The sequence below is a fragment of the Hylobates moloch genome, unplaced genomic scaffold (assembly GCF_009828535.3).
Source record: "Hylobates moloch isolate HMO894 unplaced genomic scaffold, HMol_V3 SCAFFOLD_9, whole genome shotgun sequence".
In the NCBI taxonomy this organism is placed as follows: Eukaryota; Metazoa; Chordata; class Mammalia; order Primates; family Hylobatidae; genus Hylobates; species Hylobates moloch.
In genome coordinates this window covers 50875153-50900806 of record NW_026652284.1, presented here as the reverse complement: position 1 = coordinate 50900806, position 25654 = coordinate 50875153, and the positions used below count along the sequence as shown (strand labels likewise).

The window sequence follows — 25654 nt, the reverse complement described above, 5'->3', positions numbered from 1 at the left end:
CATCCATCCATCCATCCATCCATCCATCCATCCATCCACCCATCTATCCATCCATCTACCTACCCACACATTCACCTCACCCATCCATCCGTCCTTCCACCCACCCACTCATCTTTTCATCTACCCATCCATCTACCCACCCATCCACCTCACCCATCCACCCACCTCATCCATCCATGCATCCATCCATCCACCCATCCACCCATCCATCTACCCACACACCAACCTCACCCATCCATCTACTCACCTCACCCATCCATCCATCCACTCATCCATCTACCCACTTACGCACCCACCTCACCCATCAACCCAGTTCATCATTCATCCATCCATCCATCGTCCATCCATCCATCCACCATCCATCTACCCACTTACCCACCCAACTCACCCATCAACCCAGTTCATCATCCATCCATCCATCATCCATCCATCCATCCACCTCATCTATCCATCCAATCATCCATCCATCCATCCATCCATCCATCCATCCATCCATCCATCCATCCACACACCCATCCATCCATCTACCCACTCACCTCAACCATCCATTCATCCATTCACCCATTCACACATCCATCTACCCACCCACACATCCACATCACCCATCCATCCATCCTTCCATCCATCCATCCATCCATCCATCCACCCACCCCATCCATCCATCCATCCATCTCTCATTACTAGACACACACCATGTGCTACACACAGGGAATGGGGAAACACAGTGAAACAAAGACTAAGTTCCTGGCCTCAGTGAGCTGACATCTACATAGTGAGACAGATATACCTAGGTAATAAAAAGAGCTGCTAAGAAAAAGAAAGAAAGCAGGGCTAGGGGATGAAGAGGGAAGATTGTTAAGATGGTCAAGACAGGGCTCTGTGAGGAAGTGGCATTGGAGCAGAGACTGGATGAAGTGAGAAAATGAGGCCCAGGAGGGTCTGCGGAAAGGGCTTCTGGACAGAGGCAGCAGCAAGCACACAGGCATGGAGGAGGCACATGAGCCAGAAGCTGTGGCTCCAGCAGCAAGAGAGAAGGGAGATGATAGGACATGTGGGTAGAGAGAGGGAAATGGCCCACTGGGTCCACTTCAGAACCCTCTGGGGGGTTTTGAGCATGGGAGGGGCCTGACAGCATTTGCATTTTAAACATACTGGATATTTTAGAGAAAAATCAGTAGGGGATGACAGTGGAAGCCAGAAAGCTAACAATCTAGGCTAGGTAACATGTGACAGTGGCTTAACTTAGAGAGGCGGCGAACAGATGTGAAGAGAAGAGGCTATATTCAAGGACATATTTTGGAGGTGTAGCTAACAGTGTTAAAAGAGAGAAATTAAAGATGGCCCCTAGGTTTTGACTGAACAACTGGGCATATGTGGTTGCCACTTATTGAGATAGGGAAGACTGGGGGAGGGGTGAGTTTTGGGAAAAAGTAAAAAATGTGTTGAGGAGATCTAAGTGGACATGTTGAGTAGGCGGCAGGAGACACATGCTAGGGCTGGGAAGAGTGATACTGTTTCTATATCACATCACACCACCTGCCTCAATCTTCCAGGGATGCCTCATCACCTTCAAGACTAAATCTGAGCTCCAAGCTCCACAAGCTGTGCTTCTGCAGCCTCATCACCAGCCTCAGAGCACACCAAAACCTCGTCCAGTGCAGATGCACTTGCATCTCTTGCTCCATCTCTCTTTCTTTCTCTCTCTCTGTCTCTCTCTGTCTCTCTTTTGTGCATACATCATCCATTGCTCAGATTATTTTTCCCCATCTGACCTGGCTATTTTGTCCTTTGAAAACCAGTTACTCTGATAAGCTTCCTGCCCTACCAGCCATTTACCAGTCCTCCCATACAGCTGTGTAGATGACCTCTTCTCAAGTTTCACAACACTCTACACATATCTCTATGACTCTGGCACCAGAGTACCCAGGGTATTCCACTAATAAGTGAGTAAACTTGGACAAGGTGCCTAAACTCTCCAAGCCTTGGTTTCCTCATCTGGAAAATGAGGCTAATATTACTACCTACTTCACAGGGTTGTTATGGGGATTAAATGAGGCAATATGAGGCTTAGTGTTTATAACGTTGCCTGGCATTGATGAAGAACATAAAAGTAATTAAGTATCATTGTAATAATACGTATCATACTCCTGTGTAATTATTTTCACCGGAAAATATGAGCCCTTGAGTAAAACCACTGAGCCTTTCATCTGTGCTTCTGGCACACATTAAACCTCATTAATTGTTTCTGACATAAATGAGTTAATGAACGAAACACAGCACCGGACCACAACAGTACCATGAAATGAATCAGCAGGTTATTCAGTGGGCTTTCTGTATTTAAAAGGTATTCTTTCTGGGTGGACAGGATTTGTCTGATCCACTACCCATTAAATCAAGAAGTACTGGGTTGTTCTACATTCTACTTTGGTTACTGTTCAGGGAAAGTCATATCAGTACCTTTGGATCAGGAAGACATGGCCCAAAGGCCTCCAGTAGAAGAGTCTCTTCTCTCACAGCCAGTTCATAGTCTGCAAAAGACAGCTTCCCATCATGGTCATGATCCTAGAGGAATGAGAAACATGTTAGGCAACACATACAATGATTACTGCAAATACATGCCCTTTTCATAGTCAAGTGTTAATTTAAAAAAATGTGCTAGGCTGGGGACGGTGGCTCAGGCCTGTAATCATAGCACTTTGGGAGGCTAAGGCGAGGTGATTCCTTGAGGCCAGAAGTTTGAGACCATCCTGGGCAACATAGTGAGACCTCATCTCTATTAAAAAAAAAAATTAGCTGGGCATGGTGGTGTGCACCTGTAGTCCCAGATACTTGGGAGGCTGAGGCAGGAGAATTGCTTGAGCCTGAGAGTTTGATGATGTAGTGAGCTGTGATCATGCCACTGCACTCCAGTCTGGGTGACAGAGCGAGACCCTGTCTCAAAAAAAAAAAAAAAAAAGTGCTAGAAAAATAAGAGGTTAGGTGGTGAAATTGAAAAGAACTATTAATATTATATTGAGGAGCATAATTTATGTGTTTTATTTAAGCAAGCAGGGAATTGAAAATTATAATAATTTGAATTCTTATTTCTAGCCCATATCTGGCCCACAAATTTTAATAGAAAACTTGACATTACCCATATTTACCATTTTCTTAAGTGTTATTTCAACCAAATCTTTAATTCCTTCATCAGGGTCTTCCTCAGATGGCTGTTTGAGAAGGCTGTTCTTCAACATGTGAAACATTTCCTCCTTTGAAATGAATCCATCACCATTCAAATCAAACACTTCAAAGCAATCTTTTAAAAAAAATAACAAATTATGAATTTGATGCTATCAGTAAGGTAATATTTTCTCTGATAAAGTTTTCAGGGCCAAGTTCTATCTTGATGCTGTACCCACAGGTCTTAGTGCAGCCTGATTTCCTTTGTAAGTGTCAATGTATAGTAGGATATATACAATAATCCTTAGAAAATATTTCCTGACTCTCAATTATGAAAAAGCATACCAACGAACAGTAACTTGAATATCTTCACCTTGAAACTCTTGGAAAACTGACTGAAATATGGCTCATAAGCAGAGTTCATCAGAATTAATTGAGAGTTAATTAAGAATAAGAACACTTGAATCAATATTCTCTAGTTTTATGGTTACAATTCAAGTAATGAAATCTGTCAAATGCTTAATATATAAATGTATATGTACATAATTAGCGTGTGTAGTAATGCCTATGGAGTATTCCTGGGCATAAATTACTCCTCAGAATCACTTGAGTTTTCTTTTTATTAACTTTCTTTCATATTTTATTGACTTGAATTCATTCCATAAAATAGGCTAGTGGGATTCAAACCAACTAACCAGCCAACCAACAAACCCACTTTACTCTCTGGGTTGAAGGACACTGATTTAAGTGCTTTAGATATGTTATTCATAATGTACGAACCAATAGGACAACCTGCAATCTTACATTTCATTTTTTCTTCCAAAGATCCTCGAAGAAACAGTGATAATCCGTGAATCCACTCCAATACATTTACACAGCCATCATTATCTTTATCAAAACTTCGGAATACTAAAGGGAGAGAGGTTAAATGGAACACCTGTCCTGCATGATAACTCTCAGTAAAGTATCTACATTGGCATCACTCACTTTTAAAATTAAGAGAACACTTCAGCTTGTACAGTCCAATATTCTCATTTGACGAAAGAGGAAACTAAGACATCATAATATCATGAAACTCTAATTAAACATTCAATTTTTAAAATGTTTTTGTGGGAACAAATACAATTCTCAAAGTCTAAGTATATTAATCATTATTTAATAATAAGTATGTTGCTATAAAATATGTTGATCATATTAATTAGATGTTAAATATACTAATATAAATAAAATACTTTATATTTTTGTTACTCAAGTCATTACTTGATGCATAGAATTATATCTTGTCACTGAAATATCTTCTATGATGTAAAGAATGTAAATGTCCTTTTAAAACTATTCTATTTATTATGTTTATTCAGTAGAAATCGAAATGTTTTAGGTTTTCTGATATAAGGTAAGAGAAAGGTAGTTAGTCAACATGACTTTGTCATCTTCTTAAATACACAAAATAAAGCCAATATTACCTCCTTTTCTATGATCTTTTCAAAATTAAATTTGTATATTCCAATGACACTGGGAATGCAAAACACTAAGCTTCCTACCAAGAGGATGTCCAAGCACCAAACCCTTTTTTTTTTTCAGTTATGGCTGGATCTAGCTAATTTGAATCTTGTGCATCTCTTACCTCTGTCCATAATCATGTCATCTGTCATTCCAAATGTCACATGCAGGATGTTTCGAAATGCATTACGATCCAGTCCATTAACCAGACCTTGCCTCTCTACTCCTCCCACCAAGTCATAAAAAAGCTTTATAAGACAGTTCACTTCAAATTTATTAACTGAAAGAATAAAATAGATATAACAAAAATGAATTCTTAATCTTTAAGTTCTAATTTAAATTTTGCAATAAGTTTACAGACAAACAACATCAAAGACATCAAATAGGCAATTGTCAATAGAAGACTCTCCTGTTTTGAGATTCATGACCCTTAACTTAATAGAAATAAAAAAAGTAGCATACCCTCCAAACAGGAATTCCCATGTTTAGGGAAAAAACACGATACTATTAGCCAAGTTACTAGAATAATGATGGTGGTGTTGGATTCTAAACTCTACAAGGCTGGTAGAAATATGACTCAAAATAAGAATGGTAAGATTAAAGAATGGTAACTTCTTCTCGGTAGTTTTACTATGGCATTCATGAGATTTACAACTTCTTTTCCCTGGAAATAGATGTCAGGTTCATGAGAACTAGGTAACAATTTTCATTTCACTTTAGGCTTCATGAATTCATAAGCCAGATTTTGGAAACTAGAGTCACCAGTTTTCCAATAAAAAAGCTTTAAAGCATATTTTAGCACCCAATATGGCTCTTCTTGAGGATTGTGTAAAAATTAACATGCAACTATTCAGTAATAGTTTGGAGGAAGGAAATTTTTATTTAAAGGATATATACACACACAGATACTTGCTCATACACATTATTGTATAAAGGACCATGGTTATAAATACCAAGTTAATTATTTGCGTTCCAATCCCCACTTGAGAATGTAGGTGGAAGGGTTATTGCCTGGTCTTGATAATATAAAAGTCCAAATACCAAGTATGGGCGGAAGTTGGGGAAAATTTATTTTGAAACCAGTTGAAACTGTGATTGAGCATTTTAACAAACAAAGACAAAACCTGTGTGTGTATAACAGAAGACAGCATCTAGGAATGGAAAAATCACACCTTATCCTAGAGGTCAGTACAGGCATTTGTGGGATTTCTGGTTTGGAGAACCACATTTAAAGAGAAACAGTAAAAACTCTGGGAAAAAAGATTCAGCAAATAAATAGGAGGAAACAATATAATGGTTATGATCTCAAAAACAGCTGTTAGTCACTGTGGAAAACAGTATGAGATAGCTCCTCATAAAAATTAAACACAATTATCGTGTGATCCAGGAATTCTAGTTCTATTTACATACTCAGAAGAACTGAAAGCAGGAACCTGTACAACAATGTTCATAGTGTCATTATTCATAACAGTCAAAAGACAGATGCAAGAGTCCATCAATGGAGGAATGGATAGACAAAATGTGGCATATTCATACAATGAAATATCATTCAGCCTTAAAAAGGAAGGAAATTCTGACACATAGATGAACATTTATGGACGTTGCACTAAGTCAAATAAGCCAGACAGAAAAGGACACATATTGTATGATTCCTCTTATATAAGGTACTTAGTCAGATTTATAGAGACAAAGTAGAATGGTAGTTGCCAGGGGCTAGGATGAGGAGGGAATGGTGAGTTAACATTTAATGGGTAGAGTTTCCACTGGGGACAATGAAAAAGTTACGGAGGTGGATGGTGGTGATGGAAGCAGAACAGTGTGAATGTACTTAATGCCATGAAATTAAGCACTCAAAATGGTTAAAATAGTAAATTTCATGTTATATGTAACCACATACACACACACACAAACCTCTTAAAAAGCAAGAGCTGTTAGTGGTTGGGGAAGAAAAGCCTGCATGAAGAATGATGTACTCTGTTCATGTATATAAAATGGTAGCAGAGGGGATGTTGGTTAGCCATTTTTCCTTCTCAGCTGAAATAAAAATTTTTAAAAATTAGTTTAATTTATTACCCAAAGGATCAAAGGTTAGCGATAATAAAACTTTTATTGCTAAACATTTCTTAAATTCTAGAATACAATATTAAATGGAACTGAAGAAAATTCAAGAATAAGTTTTCATCTTCTTGGAATGCTGTAAATGTGTCCTGCAGAACATATCTGTAGAACGGGGCATGAACTAGATGCTCTCTTAAGATCTTTCACTCTTCTTTGATTCTACAAAATTTATCCATTGAATCTTGATAGCTTTATTGTCTTGCAACTAAAACAAAATTTAACTTTAGGGGAAAGTTCTTCTGTTAAAGAAAATTTAAAATTATTATAATGTCCATGACTTATAACTATTTCTATAGACTTTAACTAATAACCATCTAAGTTTGTAAGACTCATTAAAAATTTTTTAGTAAAGAAAAAAAATCAAGAGCAGACTTTTTCCTGCCATATTTTTACTTACCTTTAAAAATATACACTCACCTTTTGATTGTTCACAGAATGATTGTTTGCAATGCATTCAAACTCACTGAACAGAGACTAAATCAAATTCAAACTTACGGAAAGGGACAAAATCAGTATTGTGTATAGCAGCTATTGCAATGTTTTTGAATATTCATCAAAAATGTTTACTAGATGTTTACTAGAATACCTATTCTCCCAGAAATGAAAGTGTTTTAAGAAAAACAATAACAGAACAAAACTCTCATCAGAGTATAGTAGTATAATAATACCTTAAATTACAGGATTTTTTTCCTAAACATTTTAAGATGCGTACACACACCATAACATTCATTTATGTCACCATCCACTAAGAGAGCATTTCTTACCAGGTATTAAATCAGATACTAATGATAATTAGAATGCACTAGATCTTATAATTTCTAAAACTACATCAACATGTTTATTCCTTCTTTTTTGAGCGACTCGGATATTTGGGGGATTGTTGTTTCTGTTTCTTCAAGTGGCCAGTAGTTTTGCAATTAGCATACACAACTTCTAAGTTTGCTCGACAGGCAATTATCTTTCTCATCTAAACCACACCCACGGCTTCCTTGCTAAAGTGCAATTATGTTTTTCAGTCTGAATATAAACTCAAAGTTTCCCATGAAATTCTAGGACCACCCTTTCAAACGCGAGATTAGAGCAGGTGCCTTCAAATAGGGCTCATCTTGTCACCTGCAAAGTCTCCTTTATCTTTCAACACCAGAGGCCACTGGAAAGTGGGAGTCTAAAGTTGGGAACCCATTCTTTACCACTTGTTTAGTTGTGCTGAACTCTGGTTTCCAAACAAATCTTGTTCTGAGGCACAGATGAGATGACACAACTAATCTCTCCTAAAGATGTTGAGAAGTTGAGCAACGTTTTCTCCTATGGGTCTCTTGGTAAGCTTCCAGAACTTGGACCTGCGGGTGTATGTGCGAGCTAGAAAGCGGGGTGAGTGCACGGTCTACGTTGATGGTGCTACTTTTCTTGAGACCAGTGGGTTTTAGCATTTATTTTACACCTCACTGAGGCTAACATCACATGTTTCTATCAGGTAAAAGAAGAGGCTTGGAGAAGCAAGTAAATGCATGTGTGGGAGTGTAGGTAGCACTAGACGCAGAGGCCTGGGTTCCTAAGATCAAACCCAAGGAGCTAGCACCCCGGGATTCCCTCTGTGACTTCTGCTTAAGGGGCCGGGTTGGAGGGGCGGTAGGTAGCCCACAGAGGCCCAGGAGGCGGGAAGCAGGCACAACAGCGGACCTTAGCACAGGGTGGGACCCAGGCTCGGCCCAGGAGCCTTGGCCTGTCCAGCACTACATTCTTACTTACAATGCTTGCAATTTTTAGTTAAGGTGTCCGTCAGCTTCTGCAGCTTCTTGCGGTTCATGCCTGGCGCTCAGAGAATCGGGCCGCGGCTGGGGCCTCGGGGCGCGCGGCTGCCGAGACCCTCGCGGGGCCCCCGCGAGCCCTGGTCCTGGGGCAACGCGGTGAGATCTCAGTTACTGATCTCGTGCGCGGCCCTAACAAACGGTGTAGCCAAGGCAACGGCTCGGGCCCGCTGCGGATGGGCTCCCAGGCTCCCCGCGACGTGGCCAAGGCAACAGCTGGGCCCCGCCCATCGGCTCAGCGATGGCGCGCGCTCCGTCCTGGGTGCGCGGTGCCGCCAGCAGGGTCCCAGCTGGCCGCCTTGAAGGCTGTATTCTGATTGTTGACGTTGGAGTTTAAATGTTCAGTTGTTGCTGGCTTTTGAGTTCACAGCCTCTTTGCTTGATTGCAGTGTAAATCATTAAAATCTGAAATGTGGTGTGCACGCTGTATGAGAGGTGTTTCGGGTGGTGAGCGTCACGCCTCAAGGGGAGGCCTAAGATTTTGGACATCTTGGGGGCTGGAGGAGCGTCACAAAATGGCAAGGTGCTGTCCAGAGGACGATCCTGTCGGAGGGCGAGAAGCTTGCTCTTTCGGCAGAGCCACTGCTTAGGCTGTCAGTCTTGGTGCGGTAACAGGAGGCAGTCTGTCACCTGAGGTCTTCAAGCTTTTAGCTGTGTTTCTGAGAGCAAGGGGAAATTGGAATACAGCCATGGGTTGCCTAAGGAGGGGGATGCGTTCCGAGGTCACTAGGAGATTTCATTACGGCGCACTTCACGGTGCACCGGCACAAACCCCGATGGCCTTGCCTACTACACGCCAGGCTGTATGGTACAGCCCATTGCTTCTGGGCTGCACCCCTGCACAGCAGGTCACTGCACGGAATGCTGCAGGCAGTTAGAACAGAGTGCTAAGCACTCTGGGGAAGGTGCAGTGTTCCAGTACAGTGTTACTTCTTACGGGACCACCGTCTTAATGTTGTCTGACGTTGACTTAAATGGCGCCATGTGGCTTGTGACTGTAGTTTTTTTTTTCTTTTCCCACTGCTCTCATCTCACTCTCAAAAGGTGGAGGTTGTCTGTGGAATCTGAGGAAAGCCACCAGGAATTTTTATGCTGCTTAAATAGGCATTCCCCCCAATGAAAACGGGCTGACACCACCACTTGGGTGTGGGGTACAGCCCAATCTTGCTTCTCCGGAAAATATCTCAGCAACCTTTGTCCTTTACTTATTTGAAAGACAGGTACTGTGCCTGCAGACAAAGGATATTCCTTACATCTTCAGGGTGGGAGGACTTTCTGCTTTTCCTGACCACAGAGGGGATATCCTCTTTCAGCTAAGGCAGCAATAAAAAGGGGTGGCTTAGCCAGGATCACCAAATCTACAGTATTCTCTAGAGTGTCTGCTTGTTTAACTTCAGAGGGGAAAATTACAAACTATGTTATTTTACATACACTGCCATTTTTAGACTGAAGGCAGAAACATTCTACTAACCATGAGTAATAATCCAAATGAAATAATTCCAAAGTCGAGGCCTCTGGTTTTTCTTTACTGTTTCATTTGTTTATGGAATGAAGGATTGGGATGCTGTTTGAAACTAGAGCAAAGGGTGCTTGGTAAAGGCATGGATGGTATTATCCTAAAGCAAATGTCCTAACAACAGTTACCTGACATGAATTGATGGTGATTATGAGTTTGTAACAGTAGTCTTTTTAAATAGTGTTTCTACATATCTCCTTGTCTAGAAGAGTGAAATTCCTGAGACCATAGAGAACAAAAGGGAAAGACTGGACATATTTGAATTATACTTACCTGTGTCACCTTATTCATTTCTGTTAGATCACAGAGCTGTAGCAAATACTTAATTCCTAGAGATTGCTGCACTGCTCACTTCAAGAGACAAGGAACCGAAAGAGTGGTTGTCAGTAATTACTAAGAGATGCTGTGGGCTCCCCATCTGATGTACTAGGTCTGTGTTGGGGAGCAGGCCTGCGCTGGTGGTGAGCACATTGGTGGTTATTTCTGGTGGCCTGGGGAGATCGCATACACCGGGTGCTTGCTATAGGTGAGCTAATTAGTTATTCCTTCACGAGTTTCAGGCCTAGAGCCCAGCAGCCATGTTCCCTTAAAGTTAAAAAAAAAATAAAAAGATGTAGGGGCAATATCACAGATTGTTGAAATTAAAATATGCCAGGCCAAAACTCCTTAACCTGTTGAGCAAACTTTGTAAGTCACCTCCTCCTCTTCCACTTCTTTTCTCCTCCGGTTCTTTCTTCCATGTTGTTCTTTTAGCCAAAAAACCTATCTGTCTGTCTGACTGTCTGTCTGTCTGTCTATCTATCTATCTATCTATCTATCTATCTATCTATCTATCTATGCAAATGCATTGTTTTGTGAATCTCACTTATCTAAGAGAGTGGTTTGCAGAGTTGACCTTACAATAAGGCCTTACCATCTTTTTCAGGGAAAGCACAGTGTTTATTTAGAGTATGTTTCGTCAACATATCGGTAAACTTCAGAGCTTTCATTACATTCTTGTGAAGTTTTGGAACTTAATATTTTTAGACTTTAGAAACAAGATGCAGGCCTGATTGAGTCAGTGAATAACATTTCAAAGCAAGTTGAAGTTTCTATTTGTAGTTTTAGTTGCTTATGCTGAGTAGACACAGGACTGATTTCCCCCAAGGGCTTTCTCAGAGTAAGGCAATTAAGCCTAAGAGGCTACTTCATATTTAATCAATCAATAATGGAATAATAAAGGATTGTGTCTAATTCGTATTGGACATAAATTTTACTGTGCATGAAATGATCATAGAACTTTCCAAAAATCCAAGCAACCTCAAGATGAATAACTTCGTAAACACAGAAGTACATTAAAGTGACTATTAATGCTATGTTTCCTTTAGTTTTGTGTGCAAAACAATCTTCCCTTTAACTCAGCATTCACTGGATTGTTGCCATGATAAACAGCTTGGACCTTGACTTGATGAAATTGTTTTCCCTAATGTGGACCTTTTATGATCAAGGCCTTTGGAAACCGTTGAGGAAATGACATCATAGAATTGATCTCCAAGTATATCACAAATTTATTATAAAATTGCTTAAATAAAAGGGAAATAGGTTAGTTACCTGCATAATAGAAATTCAACTTTACTAATTTTATTTTGTGGAGACAGTGATACAAAAATCAGAGTTATATGTGTGACCAGTTGTTTGGGTGGTCGAATCTCCAAATCTCCACTGCTTGTCACTCTCCCCTTTGCTGTAGGGTTGTGGTGACAAGCTAGAATCTCAGTATTCAGACCCACAGAACACTGTCTCATGCACAACTTCTGCATATTTTTCACCCCAACCACTCCCAGTGGCAACTCTTCAAGGAGCTCTTTCTGATCCCCTATGTGAAGTGAACCCTTCCCCACCCAGCCATTCTCTTCCTTGATACTATTTTTTTAGCACTTGCTACTGTGTGAAACAACTTGTTTTTTCTAACCTCTCCTTCCCACTAGACTAAATCACATGATCTCTCTCTCTCTCTCTCTCTCTCTCTCTCTCTCCATATATTTAAGTCTATTTCACTTGCTGTATCTCTGCATTTGTTTGTTTATCATCTGTCTGTACCTCTGAAATTTGACCACACGGTCCGTGTTGTGTGGTCTGTATTGATGGAAAGTGATGGGAGAACCACTCCAGCAGGAATGAACCCCTGGTTTCCCTGCAGCACCCTGGGGCTGAGTCCCTGGTACAGTAACCACAATGGAGCCTTTAAAGGGAGCTGGGCAATATAGAAGAGCTTTCATTTAAACTGACCTTTCTCCAAAATTCACACTTGATATTCACTGGTATTGACGTATTTCTAGACTATTTTTTTTTTTTTACTGTAATCAAGTGACCAGCCAGTAAGACAAATGCCTAAGGTTTACTAAGGATAGGATTCTTGTATCTTAACATGTAATTTACAGAATTGTAAATTAAGATGTGGCCTGTGACAGTTAATTATTATGATAGCCATAATGTCAGCAGGTTTGAAGTTTTCAGTAAAGAATCTGGCTCTTCGAGACCTGGCAGAGCTGAGCAAGAAATCCTGCTGAATGTGCTGGGCTTGATCCCCTCAGCACTGGGTCATGAGCCACCGTAGCCACAGTCATGGCAACTGTACTACCTGCAAAGCTGCCTCAGAGACAGAAGATACCCACACCTTTTTCTTACTAAGCCCAAGGCATCTTGCAATACTTGAGCCCTAACCAGGGAATTCATCAGCATCACTAAGCACAGAACAGGACCTGACCTACCCACAGACCCCACCAGGCAATGCCTGGCCCTCTTAGGCAATGTCAACCAGAAAATAACTGGTATCACTTCTAATACTTGCAACCATTGTTTAAACCACTTCCCCCAACTCCATAGTTCTTGCTCCCTAAATGAAAAGGAAGCACCCAAGATTGCCTACCCTGAATCATCTTACCCCTTTAGTAGACTCTGTTTATTAGCCTGCACTCTCTAACCCCTTTCACTCATATCCAACAAAACTCATTTCAACAGTGAATGTTTACCTTACCAGGTCCATCTTTCCACAAAGCCAACTCTCCACCTTTCTTCCCTAAACCTGCTACTCCCCTGAAAATATTGTTTGTCCTGTAGTTATTCTCCAGAAAAAACTACCCATTTCTTCAAATCTACTCACTCATAGCCAGAAGAAAGTCAAAATTATCTGGACCATCATCAACTTTCCATGATCTTACGAGCTCTATCCATTCTTCTCTACACTTCTTGGAAAGTACAAGTGCTGCTCCCCTCTCCACTGCCGCACCTCTTGTTTTGTTCATCCTCTATGCTCCTGCCTGTTTCCTGAATTTGCCTGCTGTATTCCATCTTGTGCTCCTCAAAACTGCCTGCTGGGTTGCCAAAGTGATCCAATCATTTCTTCCTCCTGCTTAATATTGAAAGGCCTTCCCAGTGCCAGCAAGATGGAGTCCAGACCCAGTAGCATGGTTCCATGGTTTTCCAATATGTGGCATCTGCCAGGCTTGAATGCCTCTTCTCGGACCAGTCCCTGTTTTTAAAGGCTGGAGCCCTAGCAGCCCTGTTAGACTATGAGGTTCACTGGGACTTGGGGCCCCTCAGACTGTCGCATTAACTAGAAGAAACTGTGTCTCTCATACTGTGGGCACTCCTCAAAAGGCATGTGAAATTAGCTTGTCTCATTTATCCCACTGATATCTGGGGTTTTTCGAAAACTTTCATTTACACCCAAACCTGCAAATGCAAACTTAAAATGAGAAAGTTGGACGTCATTTATTAAGAGTGCTTTGAGCTTTATGATTCTTGGAAACAAAACTAAAGTTGATATCCATATACTCTCACTGTCCTTTCACGAGGTCGACCTTATGAAAATGTCAGCAGTTGACCACCATTTTGACTACAAAAAAACTGCAATTTCATATCAATCTAATGCATGACTGTATCTTTTTATGTTTACTCAATATTTCAGATGATCTAAGCGAAGCCGAGATACATCTGCAAATTTAAAGTAGCTGTGTTATTATCAGTCATTCAAATTCCCTATGATTTCCACTCTAGGTGTATGTTGTGCTATAGGAAGGAATTTTGGATTTGTTTTTTTCTGCTTGTCTCCTGTGTTGGTGGGGAATACCAAATGCCTGTACCTGGAGCAAGTGCCTTAATATATATATATCCTTTCATTAAAATTAATGTTGCCAACCAAACCACTTAGAGTACACTTTGTCTAGCACTTAAGAAATGCAAGTCTGTTTAAAAAGAAATCTTTTTCCTGCTCTGATGTAATCTTTAACATGGGGTTACATTTAGGGGAATTCATTTTTTTTTTTTTAGTACTAGAAACTGGAAAATTAGAAAAAGCGATTTCACATCCATAAATGTAGGAAGTATTTGGTCCTCATTGTTATCTTTATGTTTGTAAATATGTGTTCGGTCTGTTTCAGGGTAGCCGTTTTTCATATGATCCAAATCCTAGAATCAAGTGTCACATGGTGCACTTGCTGAATCCACACATCCATCTACACAGTAGTTTTGGGTGCCTGCTCTGAGCCAGGTGTGTCATGTTAGGGCCTGACAAATTACCCCTGCTCTCCACTTGCTGGGCACTGACCCTTTTTGCCGGAACATGGGTAATGTGGTCTATATATATGAGGCTGGGAAGATCAAACTCTGCACAGTATGGTTCCACAAAGGAATTCAGTCCTTGGGATGTGCTAGTCCAGGGAACACTTTCTAAACTCTAAAGTGTGGGAGGTCTCAATTTGTTTGCTTACTTAAATGTTATAATGAGATAAGATGTGATTGTGCATTATGATAAAAGATTGGAATCTCTTGGGGGAGCAGGGCCCTGGTAACTGCTGTGCACGTTGTCCTTTTGGTTTTTTTGTGTGTCATATTAGTAGCCTCCTATGGTTTCATATCTGGCCGTTTTCACTTAGCATGCTTTTGAGATTCACTCATGCTGTTGCATGTATCATGGTCTATTTTATTTCTCAGCAGCACTTAGACTTGCCAGTCTTTTAGTCATTCTGGTGGGTGTGCAGTGGCATTTCATTGTGTTTTAATTTGCATTTCCCTAACGAATAATAGATTGTTCATCTTCTTTTTTTTTTTTTGAGAGGGAGTCTCACTCTTGTCACCCAGGCTGGAGTGCAGTGGCATGATCTAGGCTCACTGCAACTTCCACCTCCCAAGTTCAAGCAATTCTCCTGCCTCAGCCTCCCGAGTAGCTGGGACTACAGGCACCTACCACCATGCCTGCTAATTTTTGTATTTTTAGTAGAGACAGGGTTTTGCCATGTTGGTCAGGCTGGTCTTGAACTCTTGACCTCAGGTGATCCACCCACCTCAGTCTTCCAAACTGCTGGGATCACAGGCATAAGTCACTGCACCTGGCCTATTTATCTTCTTAATATTGGGCTATATGTTTTCTTATGGATGAAATATCTTTATCAGATATTAGTCTGTGACATCTTTTGTTCTCTTGTCAGTGGCATTTAAGAAGTGAAAGTTTTGGCTGGGTGCAGTGGCTCATGCCTGTGATCCCAGCACTTTGGGAGGCCGAGGTGGGCTGATCACTTGAGGTCAGGAGTTCAAAACCAGCCTTACCAACATGGTGAAACCCCATCTCTAATAAAAACACAAAAATTAGCTGGGTGTCATGGCGGGCACCTATAATCCTAGCTTCTTGGGAGGCTGAGGCATGAGAATCACTTGAACCCAGAAGTTGGAGGCTGCAGTGAACTAAGATCACACTACTGCACTCCAGCCTGGATGACAGAGCGAGACCTCTTCTCAGAAAAGAAGAAAAGAAAGAAAAAAAATGAAAGTTTTGAATTTTGATGAAGTCCAATTTACAGAATTTTAATTTTATGGTTCATGCTTTTTGCATCCTATCTGAAAAATCTCTCCCTAACCCAAAACCACAAAGATTTTCATTCCTTTGTTTTCTACATGGTTTGTAGTTTTATCTCTTACATTTAGATCCCTGGTGCATTCAGTTAATTTTTGTATATGTGTAAGGTAAGTGTTGATGTTCATTATTTTTCATGTGGCTATCCAATATCAGAAAATCAGAAAATAAGACAATCCATATTCCATTGAATTACCTTAGCATTTTTTTTGGTCAAATAACCTAATAAGCGTGGACTTAATTTTGGACTTTCTATTCTGTTCCATTGATCACAGTGTCTGTCCTTATTACAGTATTGTACTGTGTTGATTTTTGTAGTTTTACTGTTAGTTTTTAAATCAGGTAGTGCAAGTTCTTTAAGATAGTTCTTTTTCAAAATTGTTTTGCCTAGTCAATATTCTTTTATTTTATATGTATTTTAGAATCAGCTTGTTCATTTCTACAAAAATACTGCTGAGATTTTTATTTGGATTGCATTATACCTATATAGTAATTTGGGTAGAAATTACATCTCAGAAACACTGGTTTTTCTCATCTATGGACATGAAGTATCTCTTCATTTATTTAAGTCTTCATTAGTTTCTCTTGGCATTGTTTTCAGGTTTAAAGTGTACAGGTCTGCACATCTTTTGTTAGGTACAACCTTTATATTCATAGTATTTTTGATGCTAATATGAATGCAATGCTTAATATAACTCTATTGTTCTTCGACAGTACATAGAAATATAATATGATATTTTTATATTGGCTATGTATGTTGGAACTGTGCCAAACTCACATATTACCTCCATTAGATTTTTTGTAGTAGATTACTTAAGATTACCTACAAATAAAGGCAGTTTTACTTCTTTCTTTACTATCTGTATGTCTTTTAAAATTTATCTTCCTTTATTAGCCTGGCTAGACCCTGTGGTACAACGCTGAATGGCAGTGGTGAGAACTGTCATCCTGGCTTGTTCCCACCTTCAGAGGAAGGAAAGCATTTGCTTTTTTCCATTAAGTTTGATGCTAGCTATAGGTTTTTTCCAATGCCCTTCAAAAGGTGAATAAGAGTACATCTATTATTACTTTGTTGATACTTTTTATCCTGAATGAATGATGAGTTTTTTCAAATGCTTTTTCTGTATCTATTGAGGTTCTGTATCATAGGTTTTTCTCTTTTAGTCTGCTAATGTGATATATTACGTTGATTAAGTCTGGAATGTTAAACCAACCTTGCATTCCTAAACTCTTGGTAATGATGTCTTATCCTGTTTATATATTCTTGGATTCAATTTGCTGTATTTCCAGTAATGATTGTCACACCTACCTTCAGGAATATTGGTCTGTAATTCTGTTTCCTTGTAATATAGCTGGTTTGGGTTTCAGGGAAGTGGTAACTTCATTAAGTAAATTTGGAAGTGTTGCCTCTTCTTTTATTTATTGTAAAAGTTTGTGTAGCTTTGGTGTAATTTCTTCCTTAAATGGCTAGTAAAATTTGTAAGTAAGATTATGTTCCTGAAGTTTTCTTCTAGGGAAGGTTTTTAATTAACATTTTAAATTTTAACTAATAGATGTAGGATAATTTGAGTTATCTATTTTTTATTAAGTGAGCTTTGATAGTTTGAGTCTTTTAAGAAATTTGTCCATTTTATATAAAATGTAGTTTATTGGCATAAAGTTGTTCATAATATTCCCTTATTGTCCTTTCAATGAACATAGGATCTATAGCGGTGTCCACTTTTTAATTTTTATTATTGGTAATCTGTGTCTTCTTTCTTTTTCATGGTCAGTCTGGATAGAAGTTTATCAATTTTATTAACATTTTCAAAGAACTAGCTTTTGGTTTTATTGATGTCCTCTATCATCTTTCTATTTTCTGTTTTTTTAATTTCTGTTCTCATCTTTTTTTTTCTTTCTTCTCCTTAATCAAGATTTATTCTTCTCTTCTTTTTCTTTTCTATTTGTTTATTTATTTATTTTGAGATGGAGTCTGCTCCGTCACCCAGGCTGGAGTGCAATGGTGTGATCTCAGCTCACTGCAACCTCTGCCCCCCAGGTTCAAGCAATTCTTGTTCCTCAGCCTCCTGAGTAGCTTAGAGGCACACACTGCCATGCCTGGCTAATTATTATTATTATTATTATTTGTATTTTTGGTAGAGATGAAGTTTCACCATGTTGGCCAGGCTGGTCTCAAGCTCCTGACCTCAAGTGATCTGTCCACCTCGGCTTCCCAATGTATTGGGATTACAGGCATGAGCCACTGTGCCCAGCCCTATTCTTCTCTTCTTATTCTAGTTTTCTTGATGGAAACCTAAATATTACTATATAGAAGCATCGAATGTTCTACATTTCTGTTTAAATACAAAATTAAATTCGAATCCCACAAAACTGACATGTTGTGCTTTTATTTTCATTCCTGGTAAACTGGAATAGACACTGAACATTGTGAATCTTATATTTTTTGTTGCTGGCTTTTGTTGTGTTGCTTTAAGTGAAGCTGAATTTAGTTCTACCACCCAGTTATGTTACTTGGAATCAGTGAGATTCTTTGAGGTTTTTGACTCTAGAGCAGTTATTTTCTAGAGCTAATACAGTCCTACTACAAGGGTGAGACTGCTCTGAGCATTCTACCTGATGCTCCAGTTAAAGTTCTTTCAATCAGACTTGTGAGACCATGGACTATTCCCAGCTTTGTATGACCTCTAGGGATGATTTGGTTATTTGTTTGCCCAGTCAGGGGTAATTTCCTGCCATTTTTTATAGATCAGTACTGAGCCAAAAATCAAGGTGACCCCTCTGTGATGCTGTTCCCAACATCCAGCCATCTCACTCTTCATGAACTTCCATCTGAGTCTTAACCCAGTGAGAAGCTCAGCCTGTTCATGCGTTTTGGCCTGGGCACGGTCTCCAAGGGGTGAGCTGTTATCACTGTGGCCTCCCAACCCTTTGCTTATCTTTTTCCTGGGGCCATGATCCTCTGCTACCTTCTCTCCAAAGCCCAAGCCATGTTTAATGTATTTTGCCTGCTTTTCTAGTTGTTTAAGTTAGGAGAATAAATCTGATCCCTGTATTTTGTTTTCTTTTTCTTTTTTTTTTTTTGAGACAGAGTCTCGCTCTGTCGCCCAGGCCAGAGTGCAGTGGCACGATCTTGGCTAACTGCAAGCTCCGCCTCCCGGGTTCACGCCATTCTCCTGCCTCAGCCTCCTGAGTAGCTGGGACTACAGGCACCCGCCACCACGCCTGGCTAATTTTTTTGTATTTTTTTAGTAGAGACGGGGTTTCACCGTGTTAGCCAGGATGGTCTTGATCTCCTGACCTAGTGATCTGCCTGCCTAGGCCTCCCAAAGTGCTGGGATTACAGGCGTGAGCCAGCACGCCCAGCCAGTAATTACTTAATATATAATAACCTCATGAAAAGCAGCCTTGATATACTTTCCAGCATTTAAAATTGTTCTAGATCTCTACACTTTTATGGTTTCATTATATCTTTTTGAGAAAAAAATCCACATATTTTCAAACATATATTTTTACATACTTACATATTATGTACATTCATATACATGTATTTTATATTAATGCATTTATGAATAATAAAGCATATACATCTATAAAATCTACGTCCATATACATTTATAAAATGTATAAAAGCATATACATTTTAAAATCTTTTTTTGTCCGATAAAAATTATTGCCTAGTGAGAAATGTGACCAAATGTGCTTTGCATTTCAAGATCTATTTTGTTTTTATGAAAATCCTGCCGGGGTTATGACTGGGATACCTTCAGGTCTATTGACTAATTCTCAGAGGACTGAGACCATAACTGTATTAAATCTTCCCGTGCATATGCATGGGATATCCCTTTTATTTTAGTCTTCTTTAATTTTCTCAGCAACATTTGAGAGTTCTAAAAAGCATATTCTGAAACGTATATGTTTTTGCTGCTGCCATATATATAATTCTTTTTCTCAGAAAGTTTGCTTCCGATTGTTTGTTGCTAGTATATAGAAGTACAGTTGATTTTTGTTGACCTCGTATTTTTCAAACATGCGAAACATCCTTCACTTACTAGTTTTGGTAGCTGTTTAGTAAGTTCCTCAGGATTTTTAGAGAAGCAATCATATTGTTCATATATGTTGACAATTTTACTTATTTCTTTCCAAACTTGATGTTTTTTTTTCTTCTGGCTTTATTGAACTGATTAGGTCATCCAGTACAATGTCGATAAGTGGTAAAAGTAGACATCCTTGCTTTGTTCCCTCCACCACTAAATATGTTAGCTGAGGATTTTTCATGGATGTCTTATAGCAGATTGAGAAATTTGTGTTCTATTCCAAGCTTCCTGGGAGTTCTTATCAATGGGTATTGAATTTCTTATTGCTCACCCCCATTTGCTGGAAGCAGCACAAGTATCTATTAGGTGATAGCTGTATGTTAGAGAAAGCATTAACAAATATCAAATGCTTCTCTTCTAGTAAAAAAAAATGATGCATAACTTACTCTTAAATTTGACAGCTTTTTGAAACTGTGCCGCACTATGATCAGCAAACATGCGTGTGGCACAAAAAGGACACATAATCTCTCCCGCTCTTGTTATGAATTGTCAAGATTTCACAATTTTTTTAGAGCTCTTGTTTTTGTAAAATTGAGTATATCATTGGCTTTGTTCACTTTGGATTTAATTTCCTTACTAAAGTACTTTGCCCATGACTTATGGAATAGAGTCACTTGATAGCCCTACCTAGTCGTTTTTGTTTTCATTCTGGTTAAAAATTCATAATTTTTTGGTAAAATGTTGTTTTTATTTACTACTTCCTTTTGTGTTAGATATGCTTTCTTTAGCATATCTGTCCCTTAGAGGCTCACAAAATTTCCTTCCTGAAATGAATTGATCACATACTACAAGCTTATACATATTAGAAATATATGTGGACAGTTTGAAACACACCTTTATTTTTCCTCTGAGTCATATGGGAAGATTATTCTTCTCAGCCTCTTTGCGTCAAGATGAGACAACGTATCTGGATTCTGGCCAGTGGAATATGAGCAGAAACAAGAGCAGTTCCATTTAGGCCTGGCCACACAATGTCTCTTGATCTTCTGCTTGGCTCCCCCTCTCTGTGCTGCCAGAAGCAAAGGATGCTGCATGGTGTCGGCACATGACAGTAGGAGCTTGGGCCCCTTTGGTTAACCCTTGGAGGGCAGCCATTCAGGATAGCTTCACAGTCCAGGGTCCCCAGTGGACACTGGATAAGTAAGAAATACTCATATATCTTCATTACTTTACAACACTGGGATTTGGTGGTTGTGTGTTACAATAACCTATCCTGACAAATACATACATATATATACACATACATATATATACACACACACAATACATATGTGTATATATAGTATATATACATATGTATACATATGCATGTGTATATGTATGTGTATATATAGTATATATACATATATACATGCATATATACGTATACATATATACATAATATATACATATATGTGTATGTGTATATATGTAAAATTAGTGTAGCTAATCTTCCAACCAGGTAACAAAATTTACTCCTTCTTTTAATGCTTTAAATAAATATTTTATATGCATCTTCTAGTAGTATTTACTAGCAAATTGTGATGTTTAATTTTAGGTGTCAGCTTGACTAGATGAAGGAATACTTACAGGACTGGTAAAGCGTGACTTCTGGGTGTGTCTGTGAGGGTGTTTCCAGAGGAGATTGACATGTGAGTAAAGATCTGCCCTGCCCTCAATGTGGCAGGCACCATCCAATTGGCTGGGACATTTGAATGTGTCCCCCAAAAGAAGCATGTGTTGGAAACATAATCCTGAGTGCAAAAGTGTTGGGAGGCATTTAGGTAATGAGGGCTCCCCCATCATGAATAAATTTAATGCTGATTATGGAAGGGCTTGGGGTTATGAATTTAATCTCTTTTTCTCTCTCACGATCTCTTGCTCTTCTGTCTTCCTTCCTGGGATGATGCAGCAAGAAGGCCCTCAACAGATGCCGAGCAGATGCTGACATCATGCCCTTGGACTTTCCCACTTTCAGAACTGTGAGCCAAATAAGCTGCTTCTTTTATAAATTGCCCAGTCTGTGGTATTCTGCTATAGTAACATGAAACAGGCTAAGACAAAAAATTAATACTGAGAAGTGGGTCTGTTGCTAAAACAAATACCTGAAAATGTAGAAGCAGCATTGGAACTAGGTTATGGGTAGAAGCTAGAAGAATTTGGGGGACAAAGCCAAATTGCTGTGAATAGAATGTTAAGGGAAATTCTGGTGAGGGATCAGAAGAAGACAAGAATGTTGGAAAAGTTTGGTACTTTTGATTACTTAAGTGGTTGCAATCAGAATTTTGGTAGAAATATGGACAGCAAGTGTCATTTATATGAAGCCTTAGGTGGAACTGAAGAACAAGGTATTGAAAATTAGAGTAAGGGCCATCTTTGTTATACAGTAGCAAATAACTTGTCTTAATTGTGTCCATGCTTGAGGGCTTTATGGAAGGCAGAATTTAGGAGTGATGAACCAGGATATGTGACAGATTGAATTTCTAAGCGAAATATTAAAAGAGTTGCATGGCTACTTTTAAATCACATATAAGATGTGAGAAGAAGGAAATGATTAAAAGATGGAATTTATAATCCAAATAGAAAGATAACATAAAAATTTGGAGAATTTTCCAAATTCTGGCCATGTAAAGAGTGAAAAGGCATCTTTGAGAGAGCAAACAAAAGGTCTGCCCAGTCATTTTTCTTTTTTTTTTTTTTTTTTAGATGGAGTCTTACTCTGTCACCAGGCTGGAGTGCAGTGGCATGATGTCAGCTCACTGCAACCTCTGCCTCCTGGGTTCAAGCGAGTCTCCTGCCTTAGTCTCCTGAGTAGCTGGGACTACAGGCACGTGCCACCACACCCAGCATATATATATATGTGTATTTTGGTAGAGATGGGGCTTCACCATGTTGGCCAGGATGGTCTCGATCTCTTGACCCCATGATCCACCTGGCTTGGCCTCCCAAAGTGCTGGGATTACAGGTATGAGCCACTGTGCCCAGGCTTCCTAAGTTATCTTTTGCTGAAGAGATTAGTATATATAGAGGGGAGCCAGATGCTATTCATCAAGACAATGGGAAATGACCCTTAAAGCACATCAGAGATCTTTGAGGCAAGCTAGGATCTTGAGGGCAAGATTTCCAGAGGGGCACCTACAGGACCTTCACATGTGCCTCCTCAGAATGCTGTTCCTTGCATTCTGGTGCAGTGCTCTTCTGTCACCCTAGCCTTGGCTCAAGTGGGTCCACATGTGGCTCATTCCACTTCTTTGGAAGGTACAAGCTGTAAACCTTGGTGGTGTCCACATGGTGCTAATTCTGCAGGCATGCAGAATGCAAGAGCTATGGGCCATGTTGAATTCCACCTAGATTTCAAAAGATGACAGTCTGGAGATCCAGGCAGAGGCAGATCTGAGTCCCCACCAGGGCAATGACTAGTGTTTCATGGAAACAAGACCACCTCTGAGATCCCAGAACTGGTATTCAACTTTAGCTTGGGAGAGTTGCAGGTAAAAGATTCCAACTCATGATACCTGAAGCATGGGCTGAACTCAGCAAAGCTATGAGGATGGAGGTTTCTGAGACCTTGGAGGCCCAAACCCTGCCCCAGTGAATGAATATTCTGGAATTTTAAGATTCAGTGTCTGCCCTGTTGGATCTCAGGCTTGCTTAGGACCAGTTACCCTTTCTTATTTCCAATTTCCTTTTTATAGGATGGGAATGTCTGACCTATGCCTGTCCCACCATTCTGTTTTGGAAGTAGATAACTTGTAGATTTAACAGACTCAAAGATAGAGGGGAGTTTGTCCTATGATGAATCTTGACTTGAGTCTCATCCATATCTCATTTGGATGAGACTCTGAAATTTGGAATTTTGAGTTGATGCTGGAATGAACAAAGACTTTTGGGCCTAATGGATGGAATTAGTTTTGTATGTGAGAAGAACATAAAAATTGGGGGTTAAGGACAGAATTCCATGGTTTGGATGTGTCCCCCAGAAAGCATGTGTTGGAAACTTAATCCCCAATGCAATAGTTTTGGGAAGTTGCACTTAATAGGGGGCATGTAGTTCATGAGGGCTCCATTTTCATGGATTAATTGATGCCCATTATAAAGGGCTTGAGGCTGCCAGTTAAAACTCTTGCTCTCCCTTGTGGTCTCTTGACCCTGCCTTCTGCCATGGGATGATGTAGCAAGAAGCTGCTCACCAGATGCCAAGCAGTTGCTGGCACCATGCCTTGGACTTTCCAGCCCCCAGAACTGTGAACCAAATAAATGTATTTTCCTTATAAATTTATCTGTCTGTGGTATTCCGTTATAGCAACACAAAACAGACTAAGACAAATGAATGATTTAAACATTGTTGACATTGACATATCCATTTCCATGTATTATTTCAATAATTTTTCAGTGGCAGGAAGAACAAATGTTTTCCCAAAGCTATTTGGCTTTTCTTGGCCTCTTTTATTATCTACTGAGATGCCATCAGCAAGACTTACAAATATTTCTCATTAAGTTAATAAAAATTTGTAAAGTGCAATATTGAGTATTCTTGGCTTTATATATCTTTCAAAAATTTTGAAGATTTTTCTCTGCATTCTAGATAGCTATTTTTAATTATCTTACTAACCATTCTATCATTAGTTTATATTTTAAATCACAGTGCACAGTTAGTTCAGGTTTCTCTTCATTTGAATGCCATAAATCAAATGATCTTTCTAATAAATTTGTATTTCTTTTGGTCAGCATCTTGCAGATCTGGCTAGATCATCACTGATATGACCTCATGTTGGTGACAGTGAGCTTGTGCTGGGAGAGGGAGAGAGGATGGCTCTGCCACTCTTGTTGTTGGCTAGTGCTTTGAGTATCAGTATTACCCTCAACTCAGGGTTTCTGTGAAGGAATGATTTTAACAAACTTGTCCTTTTTTGTCAGGGTTAGTTTAGTTAAAACCAGGTAATTTAATCCATACATTTACTTAGCCAGGCAATACCTATGATATTTCAAAAGCAAATAAACAAATGAAGATGCTACCGTTACTTCCTCCATATTCTCAGAATACTTGTCTTAAGGATACTGTTGTGGACTGAATGTGCTTCCCTAAAATGCATCTGTTGAAATCCTCATCAGAAATGTGACACTGTTAGAAGGTGGGGATTTTAGAAGGTGATTAGGTCATGATGGTTTTGCCTTCATGAATGGGACTTGTGCCTTTATAAAAGTGACTCCAGAGGGCTCCCTCACCCCCTCTGGCATGTGAAGACACAGTGAGGTGGCCCCTTAGGAAGCAGAAAGTGGACCCTCACTAGAGACTGAATCTGCAGGAGCCTTGATCTTGGGTTCCCCAGCCTACTGTGAATGATAAATCATTGTTGTTTGAGCCACCCAGTCCATGGTAGTTCATTATAGCAGCCTTAACTGGTTAGGGCAGGTATGACTATTCTCTATATGTATAAGAGCATGTTATTTTGAGAACCTGCCTTCAAATACACCCCATAACTCAAAAACAAAACAAAATGAAAACCTTGGCTCATTCTAACTTAATAACCAATGTTGGAGAAATTCTCCTCTCAGTAGTTTGTGAGATGTGTCGTTGCATTTAGTGTGT

The 25654-nt window shown here is 39.5% G+C and overlaps 1 protein-coding gene across 5 annotated transcripts in view; it reads right to left on the bottom strand.

The window, feature by feature from the left end:
• The window catches only part of CLXN (calaxin), a 20740-nt gene extending 12024 nt beyond the window's left edge, over positions 1 to 8716 (bottom strand). For 3 of the 5 annotated variants that reach the window (XM_032758450.2, XM_032758448.2, XM_032758449.2), the window contains exons 1-4: positions 8527 to 8716; positions 3964 to 4068; positions 3144 to 3295; positions 2458 to 2562 (exon numbers count right to left, since the gene is read on the bottom strand). In XM_032758450.2, the coding sequence (XP_032614341.1) occupies positions 2458 to 2562; positions 3144 to 3295; positions 3964 to 4068; positions 8527 to 8584 (420 nt within the window). In that variant the 5' untranslated portion in view covers positions 8585 to 8716. Of the gene's footprint in view, positions 1 to 2457; positions 2563 to 3143; positions 3296 to 3963; positions 4069 to 4783; positions 4940 to 8526 lie in introns of all 5 variants that reach the window. The other 2 variants (XM_032758446.2, XM_032758447.2) reach the window with 1 other exon arrangement.
• Positions 8717 to 25654: the final 16938 nt, after the last annotated feature.